Raw genomic sequence first — 13,265 nt, forward strand, 5'->3', positions numbered from 1 at the left:
CAATTTTTTGGTGGGAATACATACATTATAGAAAGTTATTTGTTATAGAGACGTTTCTTATAAATAAGTTCGATTGTATTACATTACAATGACATTTTGCAATATTGCTCCACGAAACTCCTGAAAGTATGCTTTACTTTTCATTAACTTAATACAAGCGGCATTCTTAGGTGAACTGATAACATGTTTACATTTATAACTACTAAAACATAAACAATAAAAAGTTGTTGACATAACGGACAAATCTACGGTTTTATATGAAACAAGACTTGGCCAATGTTTATAACTTCAGGCCAGGCTTGTCAATACAATCTTAAAAGCTTTAACCTCATTAAATTAAAAGCGGTATTCACTCATGTTGGTAAAGTGGCATTGTAGATCTTGTACATCTTGTTAATATTGTAGATCTACAAGTGTTTACAATACCACAACAACAAAATACTGGTCTGTTCCTTTACTTTTGAAAATGGTAAAACCGGCAAAAGTAGTAAAAATTGTAAACTGCTCTCATATGAATTGTAAGGTGTCTAAAGTAAAGGAACGCTTTTCGAGTAAAAAGTGGTAAAACTTGAAGATTCTTGCACGTAAAGGAACAGAGCTTACATGAAAGTTTAATTTACCACAGGGTTGTTAATTTACTCGACCTAAAAGTATTGCAACAAAGACATAAAGTAATAAAGACCTGACAAAATGCATGCAACAAAAAAATGTTTACGAAACTATGTATAGAAACATTACCCTTAACAGGTTGCAGTTAATTCAAAATCGCAACCAAGGAGGAACATTTCATGTAATGGTATCAGAAACGAAATTTATATATTCAAGGATCTATTCAAGAATAATTGTCATGTCAATTGGATCGGTAAATTCGGTTAAATACGTAAAAATGTATAAAAGAAAAAAATGTTATATCACCATATCGTAACATAACATTATGTTAAATTCAAAAGCCATTCACTGAAGAATGCTAGCAAAAGAAATGTCATCTTGTTGTATTTATGTCTTTGATTGCAAACATTCCATTGTACTTTTACAAGGGTTAGAACAGCTGATTGTTGTGTCGTCACTTTGTTGTGAGTTTTATTTACGTCGGGAGTTTTATTTTTTTTTTTTTTTGGTAGAAAAATGAGGAAAATAAAAAGAATAAAGGAATAATAAAGAATGGAGGCCAAGAAAAAACAATTTTTTTATGAAAAAAGTGTAATAAAACTGAAACTAAAAGATAGACTTACGACGACGTTAAGATGCTTTGATCTGTTTACGATATTCACAAAAAAGACATTCTCACTTTGTTGTAAAAAACCCTGGTACATATAGTACATTAACAAGAGTTGTAAATCTACCACAATGAGTGAATACCGCTAAAAATTTATTTTAATATTTTTTGTAAATAACTTGTTTGAAATTTTCCGTAGTTACTAAAGGGGGTGTTACAACACATTTCAACAGTTATTATACACTTTATATTATATTTCAAATCTTTTGATATCTATATTCATAATAAAACATGCAAACTACATTCTTCAATATGTATGTAAATGCCTTTTATTCTTCTCATGAATAATTGATTCATTTAATTGTATTCACATTACTAATAAAATCTCTTCATTTTATAGATTATATAATAGCAAATGAATCAAGAATAACTCAAGATCAAAGTTGTTGTATTCAAGAGACCATAGATTTAACAGCAAATCAAAGCATAGCATTAACCATAACACCACCATCAGCCGCACCATCATTCAGTGGTGGTCAATTAGAGAGCAATAGTGCAAATAATTTTCACAATCATTTTAAAAACCGCAGCAGCAGCAGCAACAACAACAGCAATACTAGTACTGCTGAACAGAATCACCCTCATCATCGTCGCCAATTCACTACTAATAATAATTTACATGGCCATAACATTTTATTTAATGAAATGCAAACAGATTCTTTATTTAGAAGACAAAAACGAAAACAGGAACTCAATTCATTTAAAACACCCAATGCCAAAAGACATTCACCAGACCATTTTACTAATAGAAGTTCCCCCACACAAAGTCTCTTAGAAGATTCTCATTTAACAGTTAATGACAATAACAAATCAAATTTCAATGCATTTTCTTTGTATACTTCCAATGTGGAACCATTAGTTTATGATTACCCCCACTATGAGGGAAATTCGCCTATCTATGATTACACCAATAATTCCGAAATGGATTTTAAAGACGGAATTTTTACATTAAATCGAAATTTCTTTATATCTCCAAAATGTTGTACACCCAAAATATGTAAACCCATTTTGGAATCTTTAGATAAACCCACAAATCTACAGGAACACTATGTTAATGCTCGTAGTCCTTTGGATTTAATATGGAATATACCCATACGTAGACATTATAGTCCATGTATTACTCCAGAAATGTCAAATACACCACGTAAGGGGGAGAAGGGGAGGAAAAGAAATTCCATCACAACAACCTCCCCCAGAAAACCACGTTCACCTTATCGTACATTATCTCACTTTGGTTTTAATTCACCCCAAAAAGATCCTCGACCACAGCACAAACATGTTCCCCCCGCCAAAGACTCTACGAAATATAAACCTTTACGTCGTTCAGTATCCTATGAGGAGATTTTTTCTTCTGTTCGTTATATTGATTTGTGTGAACATTGTTTTGAGCAAATTGTACGTTTTAAACCGGAATTGATGCAATACCGGACAAAGTTACGAAATTTGTCTGATTTCTATAACCAGGTTACGACGTCCACCACCACTTCAGATGATTTCAATTCCTCTGATGCTGAAGAAAAATCAATTTTGTATAAGAATGAAAATGAGGAAGTTGTTGTTGCGGGGGGTCATTTGGAACCCCTCATTGAAGTGGATGAAAAAGATAGCTCCGATAGTCATCATTCAGCCCCAAGTTCCTCATTTTTTGATCAAATAGCACGCATGAATTACTCTCAAATATCAAATAATACACCCCAGCTTGAGTTGGCAGCACAAGGTGGTGAAGAAGATCAACAGCCTCTAGATTTGGAGCAAGCATTTCAAAATTTAAATATTAATGGTCAACATGGGGAATTTCAAAAATCCCAAAGTAATCCCAATTTGATTTCGGTTACAGAAGTTTTGGAGTTTGACAATTCCTTGGAACATTTTTATAGAACTGATGATAATCATCCACATCAAGAAGACAGTTCCGCCCCCGAATTTCAAAAATCCCAAAGTAATCCCAATTTGATTTCGGTTACAGAAATTTTGGAGTTTGACAATAATTTCTTGGAACATTTTAATAGAACTCATTTGCATCAAGAAGACAGTCCCGCCTCCCCACGTTGTCTAATGAATCGTGAAGAGCGCACCCGTCGCAAATTAGTCTTTCAAGAGCTGTGGGAAGATCATATTGATTACCATGGTAATCGAGAACAGGTCTTGTTGAATGATGGGGGTGCTGGTAGTGGAGGCCTGGGCGGTGGCTTAAGTGACACCGAATCAGCCATTGATGAGACACTAAATGTGAATGATTTTCAAAATTTAAATGCCCAACAACAAGAAATTTTTCATGGTCACAGTGTGGTTATATGCCACAAATCCTTTAAGGATAGTAATGAACCATTTGAGGAGGATAATTTATCTTCCAACTCAAATTTAACCTTTAACATTAGTGAAGTACATTCATCAGCATCTGAAGAGACTCTTTTGCAGCGCAGTTTTGGTAAGACAAATCTTTTGGAAGGCAAACAAAATAGCCAAGAAGAGGAAGAAAACAGAGAAGATTTAATATTGGAATTTCAGGAAGAAAGGCATTATGCTAATCAAAGCATATTTGAAAATAATTCTCCATCATGTTGTAAAACAATGGCAGAAGAGGAGGTGACATTTCATGAAGCGTGTGAATCTAATGACATTACTGAAAATTCTATTGTTGATGGAGCTGTTGGATTTGATTATTCAAATAATAATCCAGATCTTGATGGAAATTTCGCTATAAATCTCTTTGCCAACAATGAAAAAGGGGCACCTAACCTAAAAAAACTAAATTTCCCCACTAACAAAGAAATCAACTTTGAAGTGGAGGAACTAAACAACAAAACACAAAATCTTCCTACAAACATAGAAAATATTGAAATTCAAGAAGTTTTGGTATTAAAAGGAAATCAAAATGATCATAACCTCAAAACCCAAGGACTAACAAAAGAAGACAACTTTGAAATGGAAGAACTAAACACTAAAACACAACATGTCTCCACCAACAAAGAAAATATTGAGATTCAAGAAGTTGTGGTGTTTAAAGGAAACCAAAATGAACTTAACCTCAAAAACCAAAAATCCAATTCCCTTAGCCAATGTCAAATAGACATACAACAATTAGCCTCAAAAGATCCGCAATCGAATGAAAATGTCATAAATTTTGAAAATATACAACCTAACCTCAATATTTTCAAAGATCTTAGAAAATACATAGAAGAGGCTGAGTTAAGGATAACAACTTCTATGCCACTACCTTACAGTGGATCTCTACATACCCAGCATGAGGAAACCAACGATTATGGGAATTTTAGTTTTGATCCTAACCTCAAACCACAAAATCAAAATTCCCTTACTGGAGGAGAAAAAGATTTACAACAATTTCCAGAAGCAATGGGAGGAACTTCTATAACCTCAACAAATGAAAAACCAAATGAAACTTTTATAAATTTGAAAAACATTCAACCTAACCTCAAAATTTTTGAAGAAATTCGCAAAGATATTGAAGAAAATGAACTGAAAAAGCTTACATATGTAACGGATGGTTCTACTAGATCCCTAAATATTCAACGTGATGATGATAACAAAGGTTGTGGGAATTTTAATTTTGAACCTAACCTCAAAAAACAAAATACAAATTCTTTTTGTCAAGAAAAAACAAACTTTGTAGAACTCCTTGCAATCAAACATGGCAAAGAATTACTTACAAATAACAAAGAACAAGGAAATTTAAATAATTCCCACAATATTCAACCTAACCTCAAAGAAACTGTTGAGGTTATGCAAGCCTTGGAAAGTAATTTAACTTCAAGTCCACAAAACGAGGAGCAAAATAGTAATGTTTTCTCTCAAGACTCTGATAAATTATCTTTGGTACGCTCTAAATCAGAATTTACCAAAAATGTTGTTGAGGTTATGAAAGATTTGGAATGTAATTTGAGTTCAAATGAAAACCAAATTTGGAAAATTTCTTCTCAAAATCCCGCTGGAACGTCTATGGTACGTTATAAATCTGGTATTTTAGATAAGTTGTATTTCGAAAACCATCCCAAGCCACAATCTTCAAAGCATGAAGATCATCATCCAAGTGACTCTGATGAAGATTTTGAGGACCTTCTAAAAAGAATTGATAATTTGCAAAATAAAGATAAAAATTTAAAGGAAAACAAAGAGCAGAAAAACACCCTAACATCTCCAAGTTCTCAAACTCTTTTGGGAAATCTTCTCGATGATAAAGAAAACCAAGCTGAGGGAAATGAGTTGTCCTCCTTGGAGCGGGAAATCCTAAAGAAAATTGAACAACATCAGCTAAATAAAAGTGAGGAAATTTTCAATAAAATTGAAAATAGTATTCGCAACAAATTAACACCCAGTAAATTGGAAATGCTTATCAAAGAGCAATGGTTGAAGCTCTACAATCAAGATGAGATAACTGCAAGTAACTGCTCCAATCACAATGTTTTACCACAAATAGCACCAACAATTTTCTCAACTCCCCCACCTCAGCATTGTCAAGTATCCTCTCGACGTTCGCGGTCCCTGACACCGCTTAATGAAAACGTCAAATGTTTCAAACAAGATTCGATGAAATTAAACAAGACCACAACACCACCTGTGGCCCTGCAAAGAAACACCACTCATACAAGCGAAGAAGCCACACCACAGCTGCTACCAAGTCCCTCTCCAAGTGCTTGTTCTTCTTCAACAAAATCTTTGAAATCCTCAACCTCCTCCTCTTCCTCTAAAACTCGTAATTTTATTTTGGAAAATATACGCAATGTAAGCAAACCAAGAGGAGGAAGTATGGCGGCCACCAATCATGTTAAACGTTTACAGGGCAATTGCCAGGCCATATTTTGTCGGAATCCATTTGGTCCCAGACCTTCATCAGCAACACTAAAATCTCCACGCAAAAGTCCTTTAACTAAAACACAATCTTCTCCGGTTTGTTGTAACTCCACCAATGTTTATACTTTTCAAACAAAATTGGTTCGTGGTTCACCGCGGTTTTGGGTTAGTATGTCTGAGAGCCCGGAAAGAAAGACATCGTTCACTTCTTTCAGGGATAACCATACGCCAAGTACTTTTAAGAAATCTTCCACCAGCAGCCAAAAGAGATTGAAGAAACACACTTCTTCACCTGACACTACCTCTTCCAGTAGCCTATCTTCTAAAGTGGATGCTGAAATTAATGCCTTGGGTGAGGAAATTCAACAAATTCATCCCCGCCTAGAGAATTATAAACGTAAATTGGATGATTTTGGTGATCGTGTGGCCAAATGTGCCCGCAATATGGATGAATGCATTACCGCCCAAGAGGAAATCATTAGCGATCATGAAGAGTTTAAGGAAGCCATGACCATACAACAATATGTTGATGATATCATTTGTCGGGTGGATACATTTTCATTGTCGGAAACTGAAGATTAAGAAAGGAGAAAGGATAATTTTTAAGCAAATTTAAATTCAAAAAAGGGGATTTTTTTCAAAGTTAAAGATAATTTTTATCTACATTTTTGGATGCAAGGCTGTGTAGTCTCGAAACATATGGTCTGTTCCAGAACTGCAATAATCTACTAATTTTTACTATTTTCTTCGATATCATAAAGGAAAAATTGAAATCGTAGTAAAAATTTGTAGATTTTTGCAGGTTCTGGAACAGACATATATTCTTTCTATAATGTAGCCAGAGTCGAGTATAGAAACCCTCACCTCCAACCAGAGTCGAAAGGTTCATAACTTCCAACGCCGGGTTGAAGTACAGACTTCTATTTCGACTGAGGCGAATATACTTCGTCTTCACAGTCTTCCTTTGGGTGTAATAATTTATCTTTAATTTTGTATAATTTATGTTCAAATTTTATTTTCGTAAATTTTGAAAATTTTCAACCTAACCTCCAAATTTTTTGAAGACATAGAAGAAAATGACTTGAATAAAATAACTTCTATGACGCATACCTCTATTGAGTATCTTAGTACCCACCATAAATGGGGAAACAAAATGAACATTTCGTAAATTTTAAAAACACCTTCAACCTAACCTCAAAATTTTCGGCTAAAAAATAATCTCGATTTAGAAGAAACGGAGTTGAAAAATTGCATAAATGATGTCACATTCTATGTCTGGATGTCTAAATACCATCCCGTTTGTTGATTGGAATTTTCAGTTTTGATCCTAACCTCACAAATGAAAACCCAAAATCCCTTAGTCAAAGAGAAAATAGAATTTAACAATTTCCAACAACCATAAATAGTTTTATAAACTCTGCAAAAAGACAAGGAATTGAAAATATTACTAATTTTAAAAATCTTCAACCTAACCTCAAAAATTTTGGGTACATCAAAATGTCGATATAGAAGAATAATTATATTTAACGATTTCCAGCAACCAAAGAAACTTTTTTAAAGTCATCAAAGAGACAAAAAATTGAAAATATTACTAATTTTAAAAATCTTCAACCTAACCTCAAAAATTTTGGATACATCAAAATCTCGATATAGAAGGTAAATTATATTCAATGATTTCCAGAAACCAAAGAAACTTTTTTAAACTCATCAAAGGGACAAGAAATTGAAAATATTATAAATTTTAAAAATATTCAACCTAACCTCAAAAATTTTGAATACATCAAAATTTCGATATAGAAGGAAAATTATATTCAACAATTTCCAGCAACCAAAGAAACTTTTTTAAACTCATCAAAGGGACAAGAAATTGAAAATATTACCAATTTTAAAAATATTCAATCTAACCTCAAAAATTTTGGATACATCAAAATCTCGATATAGAAGGAAAATTATATTCAACGATTTCCAGTAACCAAAGAAACTTTTCTAAAACTCATCAAAGGGACAAGAAGAAATTGAAAATATTACTAATTTTAAAAATATTCAACCTAACTTCAAAAATTTGGATACATCAAAATCCCGATATAGAAGGAAAATTATATTCAACGATTTCCAGCAACCAAAGAAACTTTTTTAAACTCATCAAAGAGACAAGAAATTAAAAATTTTCAACCTAACCTCAAAAATTTTGGATACATCAAAATGTCGATATAGAAGGAAAATTATATTCAACGATTTCCAGCAACCAAAGAAACTTTTTTAAACTCAGCAAAGAGACAAGAAATTGAAAATATTACTAATTTTAAAAATATTCAACCCAACCTCAAAAATTTTGGATACATCAAAATCTCGATATAGAAGGAAAATTATATTCAACGATTTCCAGCAACCAAAGAAACTTTTTTAAACTCATCAAAGGGACAAGAAATTGAAAATATTACAAATTTTAAAAATATTCAATCTAACCTCAAAAATTTTGGATACATCAAAATCTCGATTAAAACAAAATGCTATTCCATAATTTACAGCAGCCACTGAGACTTCTTTGAACTCAACAAAGAAATCAAGATATGGAAATATTATATAATAATATATAAAGTAATAATAATTGAACTCAACAAAGAAATCAAGATATGGAAATATTATATAATAATATATAAAGTAATAATATATAAATATAATTTGAAAAAAAAAATCAACTTAACCTCAAAAATTTTGAATACATCAAAATTTCGATGTAAAAGAAAAATGATATTCAACAATTGCCAACTACCAAGGAGACTTATTTAAAGTCATCAAAGGCACAGAGAATTGAAAATATTACTAATTGAAAAAATCTTCAACCTAACCTCAAAATTTTTGAAAATTATGGAAAATTTATAGAAAAAGCCGAATTAAAGAAATTTGCATTTAAGACTCTTCCATACACTGGATTTCTAAAAAGCCAGTATATGAAATTTTTTTTTTTTTTTTTTAATTTGTTTTTTTTTTCAACCTAACCTCAAAAATCTAAATAAAAATTATCTTGTCAGGAAAAAACAGAATTGAAAGAATATTTTTAGACAAATGAAATCATTTACGAATGAAGCCTAGGAGACTGATTTAACCTCAACAAAGGGCCAAACAATTCAAAATATTACTTTTTTTAAAAAATATTCATCTTAACCTCAAAATTTTTGAAAATGATGGAAAAATCGTAGAAAAGCGGACATGAAGAGTCTTGCTTATATAAAACAATATATATTTTTTATTCTCAATTCTTCTCCCATAACATTACAAAGAAAATGCATTGAAGTTTGTTTTTTTTGTCACTACGCCAAACACCGTACCACACAACAAAGAAACAATCCCCCTAACCTCTTAAAGGAAACAACAAATTTCCAATCACATTTTCAAGTTTTTATGACACACCTACCTAACCTTAAAAACAACAACAATTTTCCATTCAATTTTTTTGAACTTGTTATGACCAGTGCAGTGCCATACATACTTACACTCTAGTAAACAGACATTTATTATTTTCTTACAAAAAAAATTTGTTCCACTGTATATTTTTGTATAAATCAAAATTAATGAAATAAATTAACAATTGAAACATGGTTATGGTTTTTTGTGTATTTTTTTTTTATATTCATTTGTCTTTTATTTTTAAATTTGTTCCACTGTATATTTTTGTATAAATCAAAATTAATGAAATAAATTAACAATTAAAACATGGTTATGGTTTTATTATGTATTTTTTATTTTTTTGTAAATTTGTTTTATGTTTATGCTAAATTTGGAATGTTGCTTTTTTATGTTCCTTATGCATTTTATGTTGAATCACGCTTTTTTGTTTTGTTTTTAATTGCTTGTATAAGTATTTTTTAGAACGTATAGAATTCACAATGTGTTGATCAATTGAATTTGAAATAAATTTGAGTTTTTTCTTTAATAAAAAAAGTTTTTGTTTTACAAATTTGTTTTTGTTTTAAGATTTAGTCTTAAAAAGAAAACTTTCTTTAAGTTTTAGGAGATTTTATAACCTCTCTCTATAAATATTAAACACAAATCAATGTGAAAAATACAGTTTTATCTCTCAATATATTATATAAACATTACTATTTTTAAATAATCTTTTATGCCATTTTTGCAATTAAAAATATTTTTTACATAACCTCATTTTCAAAACATTTATTGTATATATTATAAATATGACCATTTCTTTTGGAAATATCTTTTTAAATCATAAAACAGCTGTAGCGCAAATTTTAGGAAGTATAAAATTATCAAAATTGCCTTTTAAGAAAATATTTTTAAACATAACCTCACTTTAAGATAATATTTTATACCATAGTAATTCGAACATTACCATTTACCATTATTAAAAAAAATTTAATGTTATTGCGTTTTGAAACAAACACAAAATGTTCTCATGACAAAAAATATTGAGATTAAAAATGTTCAGGAGTTTAAAGGAAACCAAAATGAACTTTTGCGCAAAATTCACAAATCAAATTTCTTTAGCCAAAGTCAAAGAAACATGCAGCAATTACCAGATATCAACATTACTTCTTTGGCATCAAAAAAAGGGAACCGTATGAAAATGCCATAAATTTTAAAATTATGCAACCTAACCTCAACATTTTTGAAGAAATTAGAAAGTACTTAGAAGAGGCTGAGTTAAAGATAACAACTTCTATGTCAATTCCATACACACACTGGGTCTCTAAATACCCATCATGAGGAAAACAAAAATTATTCGAATTGTAATTTTGATCCTAACCTCAAAATTCGAATCCTCTTATCGAAGGGGAAAGAGATTTACAACAATTTCCAGTAACTATGGGGACTTTTATAACCTTAAAAAATGAAAAACCAAATGAATATTTTATAAATTTTAAAAATATTCAACCTAACCTCAAAAATTTTAAAGATATTAGAAATGATATAAAAGAAGATTAATAAAAAAGCTTACATATTTAAATCTCTTCTCTCTTACATCTCCTAAATCTCTAAATACGCTGTGTGATGGTGATACCAGAGATAGTGAGATTTTCAATTTTAAACCTAACCTCAAAAACCAAACTGCAAATTCTCTTTGTAAAGGAAAAGCAAGTTTTGCAGGGGTTAATTTGTCCTCAAGTCCACAAAATGAAGAGCAAAGTAGTAATGTTTTTCTTTGGACACCAATTAAATATCCTTACAAATAAAGAAAAAGGAAATTTAAGTATTTCCCAGAATATTCAGTCTAATCTCAAAGATGCTTTTCCGGTTATGCAAGACTTGGGAAGTAATTTGCCATCAAGTCCACAAAATGAAGAGCAAAATGTCTCTCAAAACTCCGATAAAATATCCGTGGCCAGATCTAAATCTTACTTAGTTGGCCCATTACAGAACATTTGTTCCATAGACCGAACTAAGAAAAGATCTCTATTCCTCTCTGTTTTTCGCTTGACTTTTTGGAATACCGAGCCTTTTCATTTCTTCATCCACTTGTAAGCTTAGGCCTGCCGATTCTGCTTGCACCGCCATGTGGCATGTATTCATACGCCTTTTTAGTGGGTTCATCATTGTTCATTCTTATGATATGGCCTAGCCAACGCAATCGTTGCATCTCGATACGTTTAACTATATTCATGTCTTTGGTTTATACGACGTCGATATTCACCGTCAACGCAAATCGGCCCGTAGATCTTTCGAAGAATTTTCCTCTCAAACACACCAAGCACTGCCTTATCTGCTTGCGCAAGTACCCATGCTTCGGAGCCATACATTAGCACGGGTAGTATCAGCGTTTTGTATAGTGTTATTTTTGTTTGACGAGATGTGGCTTTGTTTTTAAATTGCTTACTTAAACCATAGTAGCATCTGTTGGCCAATACAATTCTTCTTCTTATTTCACAAGTGATTTTGTTTGTTGTGTTTATGTGTTTAAGTCTTTAACTACCTCAAAATTAAATTGTTGGTATCAACTTCCACAGTTGGTCCGAGCTCTATGGACGCTTTGCGCGTCGACACCATCAATTTGGTCTTTTCGCCGTTTACCGCCAGACCCACTTTCGCAGATTCTGCTTCGACCTTTCTAAAGGTATCAGTTACTTCCTTTACTGATCGTCCCATGATGTCTATGTCATCAGCGTAGGCAAGTAACATGTGGCTATTGGTGTAAATTGTGCCATTTCTTTTGACATTTGCATCTCGTATTACCTTTTCCAGCAAAATGTTGAATCGGTCACACGAAAGGCTGTCTCCTTGTCTGAAACCTCTTTTGGTACAAAATTCTTCGGAGAGGTTCTTTCCAATTTTAACTGAGGACCTAGAATCAGTTAAAGGAATCTTACAAAGTCGGATGAGCTTTGCGGGGATACCAAATCCAGTCATTGCATGGAATACCTTTGATAGGAGGGGACTGTCGAATGCTGCTTTATAATCGACAAAAAGGTAATATGTGTCGATCTACATCTCTTGGGTCTTCTCTAGGATTTGCCGCAGGGTAAATATCTGGTCAGTGGTGGACTTGCCAGGTCTAAAGCCACATTGGTATGGTCCAATTATTTCGTTGACCATTGGCTTTAGTCGTTCGCACAATATCCCTGACACTATCTTATAGGCAATAGGGAGAAGAGACTTATGCCCCTATAGTTGGAGCATACAGTCTTATCTCCTTTCTTGTTGACGGGACATAGGATACTCAGGTTCCAATCGTCGGGTACGCATTCTTCCTGCCAGATGGTGCTAACTAGCTGATGCATACACCTTATCAGCACGTCGCCTCCGGTTTTAAACAGCTCGGCTGGTAAGCCATCGGCTCCTGCTGCTTTATTATTCTTCAGCCGGTTGGTTGCTGTTTATACCCTCAGCCTTTAGGCTAAGGAGGGTATATACACTTTGATACGATGAAAATGTGCCTCATCGAAATAATGGTTTTACACCCCAAGTATGTTTGGACGAAATGTGTTTCAGACAATTTGGAGTCGATCTAGCCATGTCCGTCCGTCTGTCTGTCCTGCTGGCTGGAGCGCACGATAACTCTCGAACGGATGAACCGATTCGGTTGAAATTTTGGCTTTCGTAATATTTTGCCCAAACTTAGTTTAATTTCGAAGATGAGCTACATCGGTCCACCCCATCGGGTACCTCCCCCACAAAAGTTCGAAAATGTTCGGAAAGTTTGTGCGCACGATAACTCTTGAAGGGA

At 32.6% G+C, this 13,265-nt stretch overlaps 1 protein-coding gene across 29 annotated transcripts in view; it reads left to right on the top strand.

The window, feature by feature from the left end:
• The window catches only part of hts (adducin 1-like protein hts), a 123,481-nt gene that overhangs the window by 99,695 nt on the left and 10,521 nt on the right, over nucleotides 1-13,265 (top strand). Inside the window, exons 12-13 of one of the 29 annotated variants that reach the window (XM_073988395.1) lie at nucleotides 1,617-7,741; nucleotides 8,303-8,669. The exons of the other annotated variants lie outside the window; for them this stretch is intronic. Coding sequence (XP_073844496.1) covers nucleotides 1,617-6,667 — 5,051 coding nt within the window. The 3' untranslated portion in view covers nucleotides 6,668-7,741; nucleotides 8,303-8,669. Of the gene's footprint in view, nucleotides 1-1,616; nucleotides 7,742-8,302; nucleotides 8,670-13,265 lie in introns of those variants that run through there. 29 annotated transcript variants of the gene reach the window in all.

The sequence above is a fragment of the Musca autumnalis genome, unplaced genomic scaffold (genome assembly GCF_047663935.1).
Source record: "Musca autumnalis isolate F117 unplaced genomic scaffold, ASM4766393v1 scaffold_5, whole genome shotgun sequence".
Taxonomy (NCBI): Eukaryota; Metazoa; Arthropoda; class Insecta; order Diptera; family Muscidae; genus Musca; species Musca autumnalis.